Below are 14,505 nucleotides of genomic sequence, written 5' to 3' on the forward strand. Positions count from 1 at the left end.
CTAATTATGCAAAAAGTATATATATATATATAATTTAGTTGAAGTTTGGCCACTCAATAAGTCTACAAGTATATCCGTGTTAAATGTAAAAATAAAATGAGCTGCAAGGAGCCGCCGGAGACACCTGCTGCACCCTCGCGGCAGGCTACGGAACTTCCCGCAGTTCGTGGGGAGAGAGATGCCTTAATTTTCTCTCCTGCTTTTACACCACAACAATTTCCTTCTCTGTTTTTAAAATTTTTGCTTTGTTAATTTCATGGAAAGATTCAAGTTAATAGTGATTGGCTGGTTCAAATAATTTTCCCCTACGAAATCATTAGCGTATATTATTTAATTAATTTTTGGGAATGACTAAAACTGTAACAACACTTTAAATAATATATAGGCCTACAGTATGTTATGGTCTTCAAAGGAATACAAATTTTTATATATTTAACAAATATCATACCTAGGAAATGGGGATGAATAATATGTAAAATAAAATAAAAAATAAAATTTTCATTTTAATCGTTAAAAATATTGTCATGGCATAAAAATAGTCATTACACTGTTTCGATAATTCGTTATTTATACCATACTCAACTTGGTTTCTACAGATCAGCGAATCAAAATGTTCAAAACCTCTGGTTTTTTCAGAGTTACCAAGATTATGTTTCGTGCTATGTTTTTTCTGATATGTTAAAAAGAGTTTAATGATGTCCTTTAATATACTGACTCCGACTTTGATGACGCGAATTTCCTGACGATAGTTTCTTGTAGAGTGTAATTATTTCGAACGGTGTGACAAATTTGCCTTAGAAAATTTTCGGAGAAGGTTGGGTCATAGTGAAACTCACAGAACTTTATGCACACAAAATTAAAATTAAAATTTAAATCCCATTGTAAGTGTTACTGTCCTCAGAAAGTTATAGCACTTCGACGGTCGTACTCCATAACACAAGACGAGCGGCTGATGCCCCATGATCGCCCTGTCGAGGAAAATTATTGTTTGTAACCCGCCCTTAACGACGAACTCCGCCTGTTGCTGTCGTTTGCTCCGGTTGCTACTGGGTGAACACGAGGATGGTTGCGTAATTTAGGTCAATAAAATACTTATAGTAATTTAAATCGCCGATCACGTAATTTGGCTAATTAGTTTCCTAGAAAGACTGATAAAATACCCTGGGGCTGCCTTATACGCTTCAGGCCCCACGCAATGAATCCAATATTAAACAGTGCCGTGACCCTTCGAAGGCCGGACACGTCTCCTCGCCTTCGAGGCGGTATCCAGACTCCCTTGTCTCTCGTGGAGGCCTTCTGTGCCCCCGGACCTCTCCCGGTCCGCCAATAAGAGCTCTTGGCCTGACCTAGGCCCCGCCCCCGCAGCCAAATTACGTGATAGTGGGCAGAGTTTTATTAGGATCTTATTGAATTTTTACATACTTTACACTGGTGCCCTTTAACATAATCTTAGCTGGTTAAATTTTACAATTTTCAATTTATTAAAGAAATAGTTTCAAAAGTTAACAGTGAGTTGGCCTTGGGTGCTGACTCCCTATTGGCCGGAACCGAAGAAAGAGACCGGGTCAGTCAACCCCGGCCGCCGGCCAACAGAAAACCCCGTGACAATGGAGTTCCTTTACGCCCCGCACTGCACGGCTCGAATTGTTACATTTAACATTTTTCATATAACTTAAAATATAGTGTGAATCAATTTATATCTTAAACAATAATAATAAAACATAAAATTAAATTAAGGAAACGGGCGCATTACATGTTGTTAGCCGTACCATTATCATGGTGACTGTGCCAGAACTAACCCTTACGTACCATGCCCCACGATAAGGTTGCCAATGTTACGCAATGAATCACTGTTTATATGGTGACTTTTCGTGAGAAAATTGTACTGTTTTGTTGTACGCTTTTATCGTGCCTGTCGAAATTCAGTATCTTACTTTACTGGCTTTGCCCGGCGAAATACGCTTGTATGACTCTTGAAAGTATCAATGAGAACGAAGCCGTAGTGTTACTGAGCGTCCGTAGTTCACCTGATAATAACTACGTCCGGTCAATGCTTCATAGAGCACCTATCATGACTCGAAATATTTTCAAGGTAATTCAAGTGTAGTACGCAAATAACTATACTCTACAAAATAATTAATACCACTTCTACACAGTAACAAGCTAGTCCATCTTTCAAGCAATTTAAAAATTACACCGGTTTGATAATTACCGAATAATTAAAAGGCTAAAATAAGTTTCATGATTCACGTTCGCGTGCATATGAAGTACTTTTACCAAATATTTACGTTGTCATTGCAATATGAGCTATATTTATCGTACAAACCGCTGATTTTGAGACGTCCTTAAGTTTCATTACACTCCGTAGTTACGTAACTGGACGTCTAAATCCTTAACACAGGGGTGCCCACAAGGGGGGCTAACGACGCAGACTGCGTCATTAAAATTTCAGGGGGGGGGGGGGGTTAAAAGACGAGAAAAATGTATATATTATTTACATAATTATAGCTTCTAATGTGAAAATACATTTCTGGTGCTTTGATAATTGAAAGGGATCTTGTAAATCAAATTGGCAACCCCGCACTTTCCTCAACAAAAGCAGTTTGGCATCTGTCGGTTCAGGATGGAAATATTACCTGATATGACCAAAATTATTATTAGAAAATCAGTTTTAATCAATGCAATATGTGATAAAATATAATACTAAAAAAGTATAATATTATAAAATAATTGAGTAAATCATTGAGAAAATGGCATAAAAAATTTCGGGGGGGGGGGGGGGGGGGAGTCATAGTGTTTGGGGGGGGGGGGGGCACCTCTGCTTAACATGTGGCAGTATAGTTGGGACGAGGGTCTGCTGTGGTTTCCCGCGCTGTTGCAACATCTCCGCCACTCCATCAGGAACCCGGGCCTGTCACAGTGCTGTAGCGCATCTCATCCTTGGCCATTGACTTTCTCTTTCCGATGCACGATTTCCGCCATTAACGCTGTCCTTGTTTCGGCGTGCTCTGTTGCCAGATGCACGCCACAGAGCGCAAAAGTTCCAGACACAACTTTGTAATGTTATGAAAATTTGTTTTATGTGTCGGAAAAAAGTGGTATTTTGTACGGTAAAATTTGGAATGAGAGGTGAGGAAATACATTTTACTGATGTATTTAATCAAGAGCGTCATCTGATAATTTCCATTTTTTTTTATTTCTAAGGAGATGTAAATAATAGACACCATCTTGGTTTCAACCGTGTGTCTTAACATTTTGTTTATATGATTTAATTTTAAGAAGTTTGGTTCTTTACAACATTGCGCATACTTTCATGGAATGCCTTTTTATTAATAGTGACTGACTGTTACAAATAGTTTATCTTAATAAATAATAATTGATGTTTAGATATTCATGACTTTTTCTGTCATATTGACTACAGTAATAATACTGTCAGTACATACTATTTTATGGTCTTAGAAAAATCAATGAATGGAATTATAAAAAAACTATTAAAACATTTTAGGACAAACGAAGGTATACGAAATATGACTTTTAATGTGAACAAGCAGGGTATTCTCAATCTGGTCACAGTGTCCGCCGTGTCCTGTGTACTGCAGTCTAAGAGTGGAACAGACGGTCGCTCACGACGAAGGAAGTGAGTGGACTGTGTCGAGCGACGACCAGAGGATGCGGTGCGGTCTGGTCACGTGACAGCGGACACGAGGAACCGGGCAGCCACTTCGCCGCACGTCCGCGCGCTCTCGAGCTACGACCAGCAGAGTTGCACATCACGAGAGCAGTAAATCAATGCATACCACGCAGGAACGCAGTGTCATCCTAGAGGCGAAAGAATCGAGATGTGCCCCCCCCCCCCCTTTTTTTTTCCATATTGACACGGTAGAAACAGCTTTATCATTGAGAAACGAAATTCCTTACACGCTTAAATGAATAATTCCAAGCGCCTTTTAAAATCTACTTCCTGCATCTTCCGCCACGCTCGGAAATACAGTTACCTGTATGCAAGCGTCGAACAAGGTGTATTTGGCAACATTGTACCTAGAAAAAAAATTGTCAGCGAGTCTTTCAGTACCTGCTAGTGACGAGTAAACATCTAAACTCGATAACGAGCGAATTCGCGTGTTCTCATGTTGTTCATGTTGAAAATAAAATTATAATACGAAACTCGGGGGGCACGACATTTAACGTAGTTTCATTTGGCACTCCACTACGTTTGGTATGTCATATAATGTTTACGAAAGTGACTATATTCGTGTTTATGTTGCTACACGTGGGTCCGCCATCTTTGTGACACATTTCGCGTTCATCGACTTTTGTTCCCTTTTCACGCAGTATTTCGACTTCCGAGTTCTGTAGAAAAAATAAGAGCGTTTTTGTATGAGTCTTAACAAGTTTTTGACGTGAAACGTTTAATAAATCGATGAACGCCGGCTGCACGCACGAAAAAGTGTCCCGTAACGCACATTTTCCCACTACGCTGTGTCCCGTTACGCTCATTCTACGCTTGCGCCGCATCTCTCTCTCTCTTCCACTCGATTGGAACAACCATCAATTTGACTTTTTCGAGACACATTAAACTTGAAACACTCCCATTCGTTTCCTACTTTTCCTATCACCGTCCTATCCTTAATAGAATAACACAGATTGGAAGAAGTTAAATAGCAAACATGTGTAAAAGTTATGGTTAAAATTATCTCTTTGTTAAATTAATAAACATATTTGCATTAATGAGTGCAAATAAAAGTAAATTTATCAATTAAATTGTAGATTTCATTTCACTCTTTTGTATTCATACAAAATAGTGATAATTCCATAGAAATTATTCAATTTTATTCATAAAAGTATGCAATCATTTCATTAATGTTTTGTTATGACGTTGTCACTTTAAACTATCGTCCGTAAACCGACTTTACAGACAACCAATTTTTTTGTTTAATGTTTTGATAGGATACTATGATTGTTTTCGTGGATTCATGTTCAAAGTCAGTAAACTTAGTACCCGTAAATTTGCGAAGATACCTTGATAACTGGAAACAGTGTGGCGTCATATAAGTGCTGAAACAAAGGGCCGGCTGTAGAGGGCACTCACCGACCAGCTTGGACCACTGCGCGGGCGGCCTGGTCTCCGGGTACTGCTTGGGGAACAGCTCGCGGGTCCAGTGCGTGTCCAGCACGAGGCGGTACGTGACCAGGCGGTCCGCCGTGCACTTGTCCGTGCCGGGCAGCAGTCCGCGTGCCGCGCCGCACGCCAGCAGCAGCAGCAGCAGCAGCCTCATGCTACCTGCGGACCCCAGCCGTCGCCTGCTCAGCTCAGCCCTAGCGTTCGCCGCGGCATCCTTTCCACGAGATGGCGCTGCAGCGCGTTCAACCGATCGCCATGTGTAAATTCATTTTTATAACAGATAATCATAGGCCATAGAAATACAAACAGCGTCATTTCTCTATGTCCACCACATTGTTATATAGCGCTATAAATCTTGCTTTAAATCGCGGACATCATGGGTTCAGCCCGGGCATAGCCGGGTACTTCAGATAATAGATTATATATTGTGTGGCCGGCAGGGCCACATTTTTACTTGTAATTTATTTTTGTTGCTGGTCTCTAGTTTTATATGGTTTTTTATTTCACGTATTTTTACGCCTTTTTTAATTAATGTTAATTTATCTGTAAATTTTTTTCAATTATATTTGTTTCTGTTAATTAGTTATACGCCGTTTGGTAGCTATCGATTATGAGTTTAAGAATATCGATTGTGTTTCACGTAAATACCACTTGGTGAGCGCCCGGCGGTTGGCTGATGACGTCAGACATTCGGCTTGCCGGGAAGAAAAAATCAGCTGGGCCGGCGGGGGAGTTCGTGCCGAGCGACCGTCGAGGACAGAGCCATGTGACGGCGCGGACTGGTATGCCGGACGGCAACGGGCGACGAAGAGTATTGGGTTGGAGGCTCCACGATGGGTGACAGGGCAAATGGATTGCCCTGTGGTACAGAAGAAATCAAGGTAAAGAGAGGCCGCGATTTTGATTTTTACCCTCGTGGTGCTGCACTGGTTTTTGGCAAACCTAGTGAACTGTGTATTTTCCCATACTAAATTTTATTTGGACGGAACTTTTATTAGCCTGTTTGGTGAAGAGGCCCATTTGTTTCACACGTTGTTCCAGTGTGGGATTTTTTAATAAGGTCGCCCGTTTGCCTGTATTTGTAATAAAAGTATAAGTTTGGAAGAAACGAACATTTTGCAATTTGCTTTTGAGACTTTGTCTTCGGAATTTGCATACTTAAAGTTGCATTTAGCTAATATATCAGCTTGTGCAGTATTATTAAATGTATGCGATCGGTATTGGACTACATGCGCAGCCTGATGTTGGTTGGTGCGGCCATTCTACGTTTTTATAAAATCATTGGCAAGTTAATAAAGAAGTAAGACTTTGTTTGAAGTATATGATAAATACTTCTGTGGTAACATAGTTATGTTACGTGAAGAGTTTTTGCTACATTTCCCTTAAAAATAAGATAATTTTTTTTTGATCATCGTTCACGCCTTTGTGAATTCGTACCAATGGCCCGGCGTGGCATTAGACTCTGGAGTTGGTGAGGAAGGTCAGGAAGCCAGCGCACGCCTAGGATATTAACTTTGTTTTTTTTGGCAAGTCTTTAGCAACGAACATCTGAAGAAAGACTACACCGTTGATTGAGAGTTTAAGAACTTTATTTAAATAATTTGTTTGTACTTCAGTATTATTTTTGTAGATTTTTTATATATTTGTATTGATTGTCTTGTTTGATTTTTGGTATTAGGGCAGTCAGTATATTTTGATATTTTATAGTGGCCACGCCTCACGCCCTTATATATTTTTATACTTGTTGTTATCAGTATTTATATTTTTACGATTTTTTAAAGGTTATTGTTAGTATCGCAAATGGGGATAAGATGCTGCCATTATTAACGTCAGCTTTTGTAACTAAGCTTGTATGGTTATGTATAGTAAAAATTATTTTTGCAAATTTCTATTTTTTAATAACATACGTCCAAAGTCTTGCCTCTTGTTTGTTTAATGGTTACTCTACTATTATATCCTTTGAATTTTTTTGGCCTGACCCCTGGGCTGTGGTGTGGGGAATTTATATTGTTTAGCTTTTTATGCCTGGTTTTAATATTTATTTTTTCCCTTCGCGCCCAGAGTGAGTCGGGGACGCAACCCCTCTTCCAATTAAGGAGGAAGAAGGGTTACAACCTGCGCCACTCTGCTAGGCAGAGACTTTGGACTTTTGCGATTTTGCTGACTTTTTTGATTTTTTTAATAATGGCAGTTTCTTGGATTTATAAACTTCCCAAAGAACAGGTTTACGCTAATTTGCAAGCTGCGGGAGCAGGATCAGCACCAGGAATTTTAGTGGTCTTTTAGATTTCCAGTGATGGTTTTGATTTTTTTCCTGTGAGGTTATTGTTTTTATAGTTCTTTGCTTTAGTTTGCAACCTTTAGTTATTGATTATTTTGAGAGAGAAGGTTTTGTCTAATACTTTTCGGACTTGACTTTGGAGCTTGTTTGTTTGTTTTGGCATACTTAGATCCCGTTTGTTCGGTTTGTGAGTTTAGTTTGTCTTTTCCGTTACTTGTTGGAAAATCCTTCTCTTGTTTTTTTTTTTTTTTTTTTTTTTTTGAGCGTTGAAATTTTGACTGAGGCTTTGGAGGCAAGTTTTCCTTGTTGCAGGTTTGTTTGTTTGAGTTTGGGCTGGTTTGTTGGATTAGAAGTTTTTGAGAATACTTTGTCACCAAGTCCAAGGTTTTTTTTTTGACGTTTTAGTTTTTTAAGGTTGCTGTTTAAATTTTTTTTTTTGTTCAAGGCGGAGGTTGTGGCCGGCAGGGCCACATTTTTACTTGTAATTTATTTTTGTTGCTGGTCTCTAGTTTTATATGGTTTTTTATTTCACGTATTTTTACGCCTTTTTTAATTAATGTTAATTTATCTGTAAATTTTTTTCAATTATATTTGTTTCTGTTAATTAGTTATACGCCGTTTGGTAGCTATCGATTATGAGTTTAAGAATATCGATTGTGTTTCACGTAAATACCACTTGGTGAGCGCCCGGCGGTTGGCTGATGACGTCAGACATTCGGCTTGCCGGGAAGAAAAAATCAGCTGGGCCGGCGGGGGAGTTCGTGCCGAGCGACCGTCGAGGACAGAGCCATGTGACGGCGCGGACTGGTATGCCGGACGGCAACGGGCGACGAAGAGTATTGGGTTGGAGGCTCCACGATGGGTGACAGGGCAAATGGATTGCCCTGTGGTACAGAAGAAATCAAGGTAAAGAGAGGCCGCGATTTTGATTTTTACCCTCGTGGTGCTGCACTGGTTTTTGGCAAACCTAGTGAACTGTGTATTTTCCCATACTAAATTTTATTTGGACGGAACTTTTATTAGCCTGTTTGGTGAAGAGGCCCATTTGTTTCACACGTTGTTCCAGTGTGGGATTTTTTAATAAGGTCGCCCGTTTGCCTGTATTTGTAATAAAAGTATAAGTTTGGAAGAAACGAACATTTTGCAATTTGCTTTTGAGACTTTGTCTTCGGAATTTGCATACTTAAAGTTGCATTTAGCTAATATATCAGCTTGTGCAGTATTATTAAATGTATGCGATCGGTATTGGACTACATGCGCAGCCTGATGTTGGTTGGTGCGGCCATTCTACGTTTTTATAAAATCATTGGCAAGTTAATAAAGAAGTAAGACTTTGTTTGAAGTATATGATAAATACTTCTGTGGTAACATAGTTATGTTACGTGAAGAGTTTTTGCTACATTTCCCTTAAAAATAAGATAATTTTTTTTTGATCATCGTTCACGCCTTTGTGAATTCGTACCAATGGCCCGGCGTGGCATTAGACTCTGGAGTTGGTGAGGAAGGTCAGGAAGCCAGCGCACGCCTAGGATATTAACTTTGTTTTTTTTGGCAAGTCTTTAGCAACGAACATCTGAAGAAAGACTACACCGTTGATTGAGAGTTTAAGAACTTTATTTAAATAATTTGTTTGTACTTCAGTATTATTTTTGTAGATTTTTTATATATTTGTATTGATTGTCTTGTTTGATTTTTGGTATTAGGGCAGTCAGTATATTTTGATATTTTATAGTGGCCACGCCTCACGCCCTTATATATTTTTATACTTGTTGTTATCAGTATTTATATTTTTACGATTTTTTAAAGGTTATTGTTAGTATCGCAAATGGGGATAAGATGCTGCCATTATTAACGTCAGCTTTTGTAACTAAGCTTGTATGGTTATGTATAGTAAAAATTATTTTTGCAAATTTCTATTTTTTAATAACATACGTCCAAAGTCTTGCCTCTTGTTTGTTTAATGGTTACTCTACTATTATATCCTTTGAATTTTTTTGGCCTGACCCCTGGGCTGTGGTGTGGGGAATTTATATTGTTTAGCTTTTTATGCCTGGTTTTAATATTTATTTTTTCCCTTCGCGCCCAGAGTGAGTCGGGGACGCAACCCCTCTTCCAATTAAGGAGGAAGAAGGGTTACAATTGTTATAAGGACTTCTGGAAAACAGTGTGCCGCGTATATAGAAGGTCTCAGATCCTTATGCTCAAATTCTGGAAATCAATTGAGAATTTCAAAGAAACAAAAAAAAATCCATGTAGTAAATTTTCTAAAAATCTTTCGTACAGAAGATTTTGCCCATTTTGTGTATTTCCAACTTTTAACTACCCTACTGTATAAAAACCGCTTTAATTTAAGAAATGTGGCTGGTTCCTCACACTCGTCGAGATTACATCAGCGGAATTGTACTGTAAATGTTTGTCGCAAACTGCTTCACTTGAATCAGAGGATTCAAAAAGGTTTACTGCAGTGGTTCAATTTCACCGATCTTACGCGTTAAGCACAGATTTATGGTGAAAACCAATGATTTACCAGTGAGTAAAAATGAGTTCAGCGATTAAGTTTTCGAGTGTATCGTATGCCATTGCTGACTAATTCCCCTGTTTCCCATAGGACCGTGATCTTGAGAGTCTTCGTGTGAAAGAATGAATGAAAGAGGGTTTACTGTCTTGTGGTCGCCGGGTTCATTACATACGATGATGGTCCATGAGATGAGACTCGAGCATTGACGGAATGAATGCCGCGTGAAAATGTGGCTGTGGAAATATAAACGTAAAACTATTGCAACAAAGTTAGGCCAATTGGTTCGTATATAAATGTGGTTGAAGAAAGTGCGAACAGGTTGCGAGCTTTACAATCCACGTCGAGAATGAAATTTTACATTATTAATTTTATGTATTATAATAGCCTTAAATTTATAAGAAAAACGAAGTTGAAAAATTTGGGGAATTAGAGGAAAAAACACCAGCTCACGACAACGTCCGCATTAGCACAGTGTGTAGAGTGCAAGGGGTGAAGATTGAACGGGATGAAGAGTGCACGCATGTTGTAGAGTGCACGGGTATATAGTGCGCACGCGGGCTGCGTGGTGGCAAAAATTCAGTGGCCCCAACATTTAGCGGCTTTGTCTACCGACAGACGTATAAAACTATTAGGAACATCCTGGAACAACCTTGTAGCACTTCGCAATTCACAAGACCGTGTGTCAAAGCTCAGTCAGATAGTCCGTGACTAGTGTGTTAAAATATGATGTTGTTGGACTTCAAATCCACAAACAACAGTGTTACCGAAAGCCTTGGTCTGATGGAGTTTACAATGTAAACAAATGCACGTTGTTAGATGATTGAAAGTTCTAACGACCATTCTCAATCCAGTGGTGAGCATATGCGCAGAAGACTAAAATTAATTTACCTCGTGTTTAGACACTATCCGATCTATGCTCACGTAGTGAATAACTTTTATAAAAATAATCGCGTTGGGAAAGGAAAGCATAGAATAAGGTATATCACAAGATATTACTATAAAATGAGTAAATATGGACAAGAATCAGATAAAAGGAACCTGATAAAGATTGCACATGACAATATAATACAACATGAATAACGCTTTAAAATAGGACGCATGCATAAAGCAAGCTGCATAAATTAAGACAAGTATATGTACGTAGATTACCAGCTATGGTATACACAAAACTCTTATTGCTTACACACAGCACAGGCCTCTAAAAAGTGTACTGCAATGCCAATAGGTTATCGAATGAATGGCCTAGAAAAAAGAGGATGGATCGGTGCAGATAACAGTCTTTTAAAAAAGGACATGGACGAAAGGTTACGGATTAATGTTGCGTAAAGAGGGGGGAAAATACAGATAAAAGGCACAAGAAAAGATGGGACGTGTCAATAAGTCTTTAGATTAATGAAACATAAAATATGGTTTTAATTTCTTAATTTAATTGCAAAACAGTTGCCAACTACAGGGGGGGCGGTGAATGACTACGAAGATGTGTTGGGCCACATCTCATTCATTCCCTAAATAATTCTCCACGCCAACACAATGTCGGAAGTCCCAACCCACTCTCTGTGTGTGTCTGAGTCACGACAGCAACTCCCGAGCTGACACATGGACAATGCGTGTAAAAAAATCTGGCGACCGGCAGGGGTCAAGTATGCAACCACCGACTGCACGTGTGAATGTCCAGTTGCCTACCAACGCAGGAGAAGAGAACAACAGGCACTTGTCTTTGTACTAAACTAAATGGAAATGCTAAGTTTGACGTAGCCAATGCATAGATCAATGATGTAGCTCGGGGTTACAGAATAATTTGACCAAATCCTTCAACATTTAGGTGGATTCACAACCTCCAACTACCGTACATACGTAGCTCCCATTTATGCCTTCATATCAGCACGAAAATAGATAGAATTTGATTCTATAAATTAAATATTGCGTAACATTTGGTACGTTAAAATAGGCTAAATATCGAAGTTTACCAAAAATGTTTAAATATATTAAATTTGAATATTATTCGAGTATTAACTATCAAAGAAACAAACTCCACAATTTAAAAACTTTCAAATATTTCTAAACAACCTATATTTATTAAAAACTTAAAACTGAATAGTCTTTTTAAAATAAATTTAAATTAGTCGACTACTCTTTCGGTTTTATTGTGTGAAAAGGGTGATAATGTAAAATAAGATGTAGGGCACTTTATTAATCAGTATAAGTGCATGCAAGATTTCCGTGCGCACGTAGGTACGTGACAGTGAAAGTGAGATACTATCCCCCGTACGCACGCGCGTTGCGTGTGAATTTAAATGGTAACACGGAATACCGGTGTTTTATCTTTCAGACGGGCGTACGCAGACTACGTGTGGCTTGTAAGTACAAATTTATAACGAGCTCTGAATCACTTGTTACACAGTCGGTGCTCATAGATTGAGTTATTCCGTAGTTCGGATGGGAAGCCCCTCGGAAGGGATAACGTGTACCAAAGATTTTTTTTTCTAATTTCATACGCCATTCAGTAGATGGAGAATTTTAAGGAAGTATTACAAAAAAAAACAATAAAAAAATATGCGCAGAGAAAAGACAACTGCACAGTAATGTAATAGGTAAACCGTACAAGCCACCTTCTAAACCACAGCTTATTACAGTTATGTGTGTTTTAGGAACAGTTGCATGATATCAACACCCCATCAGATAGCTATACCTATATTAACAGTATATATATGTGTGTGTGTAGGTGTGTGTGTGTAGGTGTGTGTGTGTAGGTGTGTGTGTGTAGGTGTGTGTGTGTAGGTGTGTGTGTGTAGGTGTGTGTGTGTAGGTGTGTGTGTATTGGTGTGTGTGTGTTGGTGTGTGTTTGTTTGTTTGGTTCCCTAGAACATTTTTTTTCCAGTGTAGTGGCAGAAACGTTGTAATCGCAGTTACTGTGAGCGAATCTACAGGTCTAATATTCGGCAGAATTTTATATACCACACGAACATCCCTGATAAAATTCCACGCAATCGTACCATATAAACAAAAGCAAACAATGAATTAAACGTGTTATCAGCACTGCGATACTAAGAACAGTATCTTATCAAAAAGTTATCTACTTTTCTCTCTATATTACACCCAGAGAATATCCTAATTTCTTTTAGTTCAGTCAACGTAAATTCATGATTTTTTTTAACATTTAATCGTCGGATGATATCCGTATGAAGATGTTGTGATAGGCATTACTTTACTTATTGTATGACAGAGATCTGGGGATGATTTACTTACTAACTGCACTGACAGGTGCTCGGAGCAAGCCGTGATCAGATGGTACTGATGCGCATGCACTATGCCAGGGATGGCGAACCTCTATTGGTGAACGTACCATGTTTCACGAAAAAAAAAAAAAAAAGTATCTATGACATGCCATCATAGAATCTTGACTTAGTGGTAATAATAATGAATAAAAATAAAACTAGATCCTATTAACTTTAAAAAAACTATTTGCAATTCGAAATTTTTTCCATTTTAAGTTTATTTAAATAAAAGAAAAGGTTAGTGTGATTTCTGCTGTTGAAAATTAGATGCTAAATATCTTGTATTAGGCTCGAACTTTGTTACTTTTAGCAATAAAGTACACACACAGATTCTTTAATTATCGGCGTGCACGAATTATTTTGTCGCGTGCCACCGCTGGTTCGCCATCCGTGCATTATCCTGATAAGGGGGGGGGATGCTACTGTGCTCTAGCGGAGAAGCGAGGAGCGAATGAGCGAATGACGTACCTGTACGCACAGATGCAGTGTTTATCCCGGGAGAAACAGTCACTCCAGCTTGTCGTCCCGGCACTTGACTGAGCCGCTGCGCCGCCGGGGACCGCCTCTTATTGGGCCGCACTCCGCCCGTCGCCATGGCGACACGCACGCCCGGAGGTGGAGGGGGGGAAGGGGGAGCGCAACTCCAGCATTGGAGATCCCACACCCGTCCCACCTCCAACAAATAACGGTTCGCACCAGTTTCGCTCGCTCAGTCGCTTAAATCCCCCTTTTCTCCGACTAATTACAACTTCCTTTCCTCATTCTCCCGGAACTAAATCTTGGTCGTTTTGCTACCGAAGACAAACTATAAAACCGCTCGAGAAAACTTAATCGGATAGACTTGTTTGGATTTTAAATTAATTAGTTTTCCCGTGTCCAAAATATGCATTGCGTTAACTCGATCGCATCTCAGAGATAACCCTACACGATCGCTGAGTAAGTTGGCGAAAGTAGAAGATAAGTACAAAGGTGTAAACATGTCAAAACTCTAAAACAGGTTAATTTTTTGACGAGACCTCAGGAATGTTTTAACATGTATATGATTCTGCGTCAGAATACAGGCGAACGGTCGGTTAAGTTTTGTAATAAATCATTTACGACTTAGAGCGAAATATTATCTGCTAGTTAGAGAATGCCTTGGCAGATTTATTATTATTTTTAATTGAAAGTGTGTAGTCTTAACAAATTTAACACATTTAGAGATTTCATTTTTTAAAATTAATGTCATTTCAAAATTATTACAAAACTACACAATCGGAAACTACTTGGCCATCCAATATGCCAGCGCAAAATCAGTCATGTGTTAGAA

General features: G+C 39.0%; 1 protein-coding gene across 1 annotated transcript in view; it reads right to left on the reverse strand.

The window, feature by feature from the left end:
* The window catches only part of LOC134530652 (spondin-2-like), a 58,899-nt gene extending 45,093 nt beyond the window's left edge, over positions 1-13,806 (reverse strand). The window contains exons 1-2 of the mRNA XM_063365685.1: positions 13,665-13,806; positions 5,090-5,281 (exon numbers count right to left, since the gene is read on the reverse strand). Of these exons, the coding sequence (XP_063221755.1) occupies positions 5,090-5,281; positions 13,665-13,791 (319 nt within the window). The 5' untranslated portion in view covers positions 13,792-13,806. The remainder of the gene's footprint in view (positions 1-5,089; positions 5,282-13,664) is intronic.
* Between the last annotated feature and the right edge of the window lie 699 nt (positions 13,807-14,505).

This window comes from Bacillus rossius, chromosome 3 (assembly GCF_032445375.1).
Source record: "Bacillus rossius redtenbacheri isolate Brsri chromosome 3, Brsri_v3, whole genome shotgun sequence".
Taxonomy (NCBI): domain Eukaryota; kingdom Metazoa; phylum Arthropoda; class Insecta; order Phasmatodea; family Bacillidae; genus Bacillus; species Bacillus rossius.